Source organism: Phocoena sinus, chromosome 11 (assembly GCF_008692025.1).
Source record: "Phocoena sinus isolate mPhoSin1 chromosome 11, mPhoSin1.pri, whole genome shotgun sequence".
Taxonomy (NCBI): Eukaryota; Metazoa; Chordata; class Mammalia; order Artiodactyla; family Phocoenidae; genus Phocoena; species Phocoena sinus.
The window spans coordinates 44,060,335-44,067,523 of NC_045773.1; the positions used below are offsets into that span (position 1 = coordinate 44,060,335).

Below are 7,189 nucleotides of genomic sequence, written 5' to 3' on the forward strand. Positions count from 1 at the left end.
CATTTAAGTGACTAGTGTAAGGAAGTTTAATTAATGAATATGAATTGATTGCAACAAAGTAATACATTTGTTTAATGTATTTTAAAAATATTAGTTCTTCCTTTTGGATTGCGGTTACTGTCTAGATGATTCTATTTGGTTTCAATATCTATTTATATGTGTAGTTACAAAAGAGAGCTGGGCTGGAGCAATGTGCAGCAGATGCCTAAGTGCAGGAGACTGGTTACACGGTGCGTGAAAGGCCCCCATCATTGGGCATTTGAGACAGCAGAGGAAAGTCTCTGGATACTGTAGCACCTGTGGTCACAGAAGAGAAGCCATTCCTGTTACTGTGCAGGCCCTCTGTCATGTAGTTGAACTAATTGAAGATGCCTTTGTAATTAAAACCTTTCTGGGTAGAAGCACTGAATTTCTCCAGGTTGGGCCTGGAACACACATCCGGGTATATGGTGGGAAAGGGCTCTAAGGCTAAATGTTAATAGCTGTTTCCCTACACTGTGTCACACATTGGAGCCCAAGCAGCACTTGTATCTCTATAAACAACACAAACTTGTAAGCACTTATTACGTGCCAGGCACTACTGTAAACACTTTGTCAATCCATGAATTCATTTAATTATTATCCTTCAACAGCCCTTTGTGGTTGGTACCACCATCATACCCATTTAACAATGAAACAGGCAAGGCAACTTGCTGCTGGTCCCACAGCTAGTAAGTGGTACAGCGGCCAGGTTTTTGGACCAGGTGCTCTATGCTCTCAACCCATACACATCTGGTGGTTGAAGTGATGGGCTCCACTCTTCCAATTTCCAATCCTCCCACATTGGTGTAGCCACAGAACCCAGGCCTCTTGGGCACATGTGGATCAATGGTCCCCTCAGTACCTGGAAGGGCAACCAGAAGTAGTGAACGCCAGAACCCTGGGTAATTCCCAGGATTGAAACCATTCTGTGGCTTGAGCCAGCCGGCCTACATTCCCCGGAGGAGCTACCGAATGGGGGCGCTGCGGGACCCGAGCCTCCGGCCAGCAGCTCTGTCCTTTGCCATCTCCCGAAGTAGGGACTGGACGACTGCGGCTGCGATAGGGAGCCACAGAGATGGGAGACTTCCCGGGTTCCTAGAGAGGAGGGGAGACGGTTACCGCACTTGCCACTGAACCTGTTGGAAGCTTTCCCAGAGGCTGGCTGCAGTCCCATGCTTTCTCTTCGCTTGCACTGTGCGGGGTTAGTGGCTTCCTGGGATGCGGGTGCCGATGTCCGGGTAACAGATTCGCTTTCCCCGGGTGTAGTACCGGGTTCTCCAAACCCTTTGCCTTTGTGGTGAGGGGGTAGCGGAATGGAAAGGGGCCGAGGCGGACAGAAGGTATTTGCAGGGTGCGAGGCAGCATCACTCTTACCCGTGCCTCTGTATTTTCCTTTCAGTGTCACATCTCAGGACCTGAGGGCAGTGTGCGAAGCAGAGATGCCTGCCATGCTCCAGATCACCTGGCGCCCAGTGAGCGAGCATCCTTTCAGCCTCTGTGGCTCCCCTTCCCTGCCCTCTCACCCTTTTGATGTCAAGAGAGCAGGTGTCAGCTCTGCATCCAGATCCAGGTCCAGGCCTGTGGCTTCCGTTGTGCATCTGTCATTGTCGGGTGTGTTTGGGGAAGGGGAGGAGTTAAGGGGAGTGGAGAAATGAGAATTCCCAAACTAAGACATAATCAAGATGGAAAAAACAAGTGAGTGTGGGGAATTGATTGGGATAGATTTGGCAGTTTGGGCTGAAAAATGGAAATGCACTAAAAAGTGGAAATCTGCATCACAGCATACAAGGAAGACCCTTTTCACTTCTGTCCACAAGATTGAAAAAGTCTTTGCTTGGATAAAGCAATTCTAGTAGTGTTTTTGTAGAATCCCAGGGCTCACCTCTCTGCTTCCCATATCTCAGGAATTGGTGTCCTTCATTGCCTCATACCCAGTATCTTGAAAACCATTGTTTTATGTAACTTGTCTTATTTTGGTTCAGGCAGGAGGATAAATCTGTTCCCTTTGACAACATCTAGATAAGAAGTGCAAGTTTTTCCTCAGCATTTAAAAAACATGACTCCTTTTACTTTGCCATCTCGACTCCCAAGTCTTCATGTGTGTGTTGTTTTCCTTCTCTGAAAGCCTTTAGGATCTTTTTTTAAGTCTCTTTTTCTGAGGCTTCTCAGTGATGTGCTTTTGTGTAGGTATTTTTCATTCATTCCCTATATACTCTGGGGGTCCTCTCTCCTCCCTGGTGCTTTGAAACAGAATGTGTTACCAAGTTATAAATCAACTATACTTCAATCAGAAAACAAAAAACAAACTTCCTTTTAAATAAATAAAAACTCAAAGAAAAAAGAATATTTTACCAAGTTACAAAAAAAGCAGTTCACACTTTAAAAATATCCAGAGCTCATCCTTTGTTCTGTGGTGTGAATCAGGCTCTTTTTTGTTTGCTTCCTCCTGCACCAGCAGTTAAGATTCAGCTTTCCCTTCTCTTCTGTGTCAGTTACCATTTATCCTTTCTCTGCCTTTCAAAATTCTGTTAATACCTCTAGTCTGATTTGACTCTTCTTCTGTTGGGCCTTTGTGTTCCAGTGACCTTAGCGGGATTAGGGAGGGAGTAGAGATCAGTACAAAAGTTCTGTGGGCTGTGTTTATACAGATTTCCCCTGTGCATGTTCACACAAAACCCACGTAGGGGAGAGGAGCCAGAGGAACCCATAGGCACACGGAGCAGGACACGGCAGAGTCGATACAGAGATCAGCAGGTGAAGGAAGGGCTGTTCGCTGGGGATGACCACAAGGGATGCAGTGAGTCTAGGGTTCCCCTATTGATGAGGGCAATGCTGGCTGAGGGCTGGCCCCTGCGGAGAGGGGTGTAGGGGGCTTGAGCACTGGACAGCTGTCCTCGGCAATAACACCAGCCCCTGTGAGTCTCTCCCTTTACTTAGGCTCCTCTGCCCTCACACAGGGCTGGAGCAAGAACCTCTTGTTTCAGGAGCCAGTGACCTTTGAGGATGTGACTGTGTACTTCACCCAGAATGAATGGGTCATCCTGGATCCTGTGCAGAGGGCCTTGTACAGGGAGGTGATGCTGGAGAATTATGCACATGTGGCTTCCCTGGGTGAGATATCTTTTCTCCCTGCTCTTCTCTGCCTCTGCCCTTTGAGCATCCTGCCTTCTTTCTTCCTTTGACTTTGTGGGGTCTCTAATAACCCTTGTGGGCAGTTGCTCTGGAGGCTGAGCTCCCCAGAGGCTACTGGGTTGGGAGAGCCCTGGGTTCCCAGGTTTTGAAATCACTATCCTCTAACCCTGGGAGGGACTCTGCCCCATGCATGGAGGGAAATGAAGAGCTGTCAGGAGCTCACCAGAGCCTTTGCCTCCGTCTTCAAGTTCTCTGAATATTTGGGACTTGAGTAGAGGATTATTCCAAGACTCTGCCCTGCTTTGTGGGAACTTTCTGTCCTCTAAGATGCACAGGCTGACTTCACTTTGTTTCTCCCCACCTGGCTCACTGGACAAAAAGAGGGCTGAGAGGTGACCTTGCTTCATGATTCCCTCTACCTTTGTTTTCCTGTGTCTTTCTCCCTGGGCAGTTTTTTCGTTCACCAGACCTGTTCTGGTTTCTCAGCTGGAGTGAGGGGAACTGCCATGGGGCCTCGATCCCTGGGAACCCGTGGGCAGGGAGGCCCTCAGAGGAGTCTGTCCAGGTGAGTATGAGACCCTACCTTTTTTGCTTAGCCTGCTTTCTTGTTTTCACATTTCAATATGCACAGTGTTTCTTCTCTTGTGAGACTGTTTTCATTCCTCTGGAATCGTTACATGTGATGTTCTGCATTTATAGTGGTTGCCTCCCTCAAGTGAGGAAGGGCCCTTCTCTCCCAAGAAGGGTGTGGCTGCAAGATTTCTTTGCGTGCTCACATTTGCCTCTCCACCTCACCACCTGCCAAGGGACACTGTCTGAGCAGCTCTTATCATCCCTGTCATGTAGAAACATTTTATTTTTCCATCAGTTTGTTTTTGCAAAGATCAGGATGTCAGCCACCTTATGAGGAAAATAGACTTCTGGGGGCCTGCCTGGCAATCTACGTATGCATAGGGTACATTATTTGTATGGGAAATTGAAGTATGTGTTCCCAAACACTAACTTAACAAATATTAAAAATTTATTTTTATAATGGAAATTTTCACACATATGCAGACACCAGCCAAATGCACCCAGTGTACCCCTTACCTCAACAGTCCACCTATATCCTGCCGTTCTTGTTTCATCTTCCCTCCATGGACACTTAAAAATATATGGGTACCTCCCTGGTGATCCAGTGGGTAAGACTCCACACTCCCAATGCAGGGGGCCTCGGTTAGACCCCTGGTCAGGGAACTAGATCCCACATGCATGCCGCAATTAAGAGTCCGGATGCCGCAACTAAGAAGTCTGCATGACGCAATGAAGATCCCCCGTGCCGCAACTAAGACCCAGTGCTGCCTAAATAAATAAATATTAAAAAAAATATATATATATATGTATTTTGTAATAGATGAACTTTTGAAGCAAAACTTGTAAATGAAAGGTGAATGGCTTCCTCATTTTGAGAGGTATTGATATGAGAATTAGAAATAACAACATAGTATATATATATATGTATATATATATATATATATATATTTTTTTTTTTTTTGCCTTTGTTATTCTGCTTCACCCATTCCCTGCCTGTTAAAATTTCCTGTGCTCTTCAGACTCTTTACAGAGAATGTCCATTAATAATGCACATCGCAGGACTTCCCTCGTGGTCCAGGGGCTAAGACTCCGTGCTCCCAATGCAGGGGGCCTGGGTTTGATCCCTGCTCAGGGAACTAGATCCCACATGCCACAACTAAGAGTTTGCATGCCACAACTAAACATCCCGCATGCTGCAACTAAAAGATCTCGCACGCCGCAACCAAGATCCCGCGTGCCACAACTAAGACCCGGTGCTGCCAAATAAATAAATATTAAAAAAAAATAATGCACATCGCTCCCCACCGCCTCCCCGCTGCAGCCTTGTGTGCTTTCCTGGATATGACCCCAAGACTTCAGGTTGTCTGGGTTAAAAAATATTTTCTAAACAGTTTGCTTGTAAACACATGAGGTTTTTCTCTGGCCCAGTGCTGATGATTATATTAGTTTTTCTTTTTTAGTTAGTTTAGGATTTCACATTCCATATTGTTGTGTTAGACTGTATGTGCATCCTGTATAGAGTTTTAGGAAAAAGGACAACCATCGTTACGTGGTTGCCTCTAGGACTGATGTCCATTCTTGGAAGGGTTCTTCACATGTCCAGTGTTCTTTTCTTTTAGAGGAAAGCCTGCACGTCTTCCCCTTCCTTCTGGATGCTGTGGTGTTTGCCCTGCGTGGTCCCTTCAGCCACTGCATAGGAGCCTGCTGCTTTACTAGAGCCAACTTGATGACAGAGGTTGGGTCTCTCTCAAAGATTATGACATGGATAACATTTAAAAAAATAAGCAGCTCTTAAGGAATTTCAGCCCGTGGGACCTTTTGTGGGACTTGAGCTGCTCGACTGCCCCTTCTTCTCCACTCTCAGCCGTCTCTCACCTCGGGCTCTCCATTCATCACTTCTTTACATCTGCACTGATCCATCCGATCCACTTGGGAGACAGCAATTGGTCCTTCTGCCCTAGTGAACAGACTCTGCTGTTTTCCAGTCTTCACGCTCTTTACAGGAATGCTCCTGGCCTTGCTGGCCTCCCTGGCCTCTTTCACAGAGTTCCACTTTTGGGGTTCTGCTGCGTGGTGGTCTTTGATCATTTGGTGTACATATTGGAAAATATCCCCTTACTCAGGGCAAATCAGAACCACTTGAACCTATTCCCTCTTTAGCATAAGTATTTTCTTTTTGTGATATTGGGGGCTGACACTTGTATTTTCTTTTTATGATATCAGGCGGGGAGACCAGAACTGACAAGGAAGAATCAACGCCAAAAGAACACATTTCTAAAGAAGCAGAGTCCCACGGACTGACATTAGGAGGGCTGCCAGGGAATGTTCCCCAGCACCTTGGCTTCAGGAGCCACCTAGAACAGCACAGCCACGGGATGGTTAAGAGGACAAAGTCAAAGAGGAGAGATTTCACAGATGGGTCAACCAGGTATCAGGAGGCCTGTGCTGTGGAGAGCGGGGAGAAGTGTGAGAAACTGGGAAAATACATTAGTGTTAGCACACAACTCACTACAAATCAGACAATTTCTAGCGGTCAGCTATCTTATAAGTGTGGAAAATGTGACAGATGCTTCATTCGGATGGCAGACTTCCACAGACATCAGAGATGTCACACTGGTGAAAAGTCTTTTGAATGCAAAGAATGCGGAAAATACTTCAGCTATAATTCCTTACTTATCCGGCATCAGGTAATCCACACTGGGAAGAAACCATTTAAATGCAAAGAATGTGGGAAAGGTCTCAGTTCGGACATGGCCTTGATTCAGCATCAGAGAATCCACACTGGAGCAAAGCCTTATGAGTGTCGGGAGTGCGGCAAGGCCTTCAGCTGCAGCCCCGTCTTCCTCCAGCACCAGAGGTTCCACACTGGAGAGAAGCTCCATGAGTGCGACGAATGTTGGAAAACTTCCAGCTGTTAGCTCAAGTTTCATCCTCCATCAGCGAATGCACACTGGGGAGAAACCCTGTGAATGTAAGGAGTGTGGGAAATGATTAAGCTCCAACACAGCCCTGACTCAGCATCAGCGGATCCACACTGGGGAGAAACCTTTTGAATGTAAGGAGTGTGGGAAGGCGTTCAATCAGAAAATCACCCTGGTTCAGCATGAGCGTGGCCACACTGGTGAGAAACCTTGAGTGTAAGGTGTGTGGGAAAACCTTTAGCTGGTGTGGAAGGTTCATCCTGCATCAGAAACTCCACGTGCAGGAGACATGTGTCCAAGAGTAGCACTCTCCACAGCTAGGCTCACAGTGCCTCTTGTTTCTCCCCATCTTCACGCTTTTGATCAGTGTCATCACTGCATTTTCTGAACTGTGCTAATTCTGTTTATTTATTTATGGCTGCATGGGGTCTTAATTGCAGCATGCAGGATCTTTCGTTGTGTCGCACCAGCTTCTCTCTAGTTGTGGCGTGGGCTCCAGAGTGTGCGGGCTCATTAGCTGTAGCTCGCAGGCTTAGTTGCCC

General features: G+C 46.8%; 1 protein-coding gene across 1 annotated transcript; it reads left to right on the forward strand.

The window, feature by feature from the left end:
- Positions 1-1,137: 1,137 nt before the first annotated feature.
- On the forward strand, positions 1,138-6,952 carry ZNF620 (zinc finger protein 620). Its single transcript, XM_032648889.1, is given in 7 exon segments — positions 1,138-1,222; positions 1,421-1,493; positions 3,006-3,132; positions 3,605-3,718; positions 5,950-6,641; positions 6,643-6,857; positions 6,859-6,952. Coding segments are annotated over 7 exon segments (1,344 nt in total). The 5' UTR covers positions 1,138-1,193.
- The last annotated feature ends 237 nt before the right edge of the window (positions 6,953-7,189 follow it).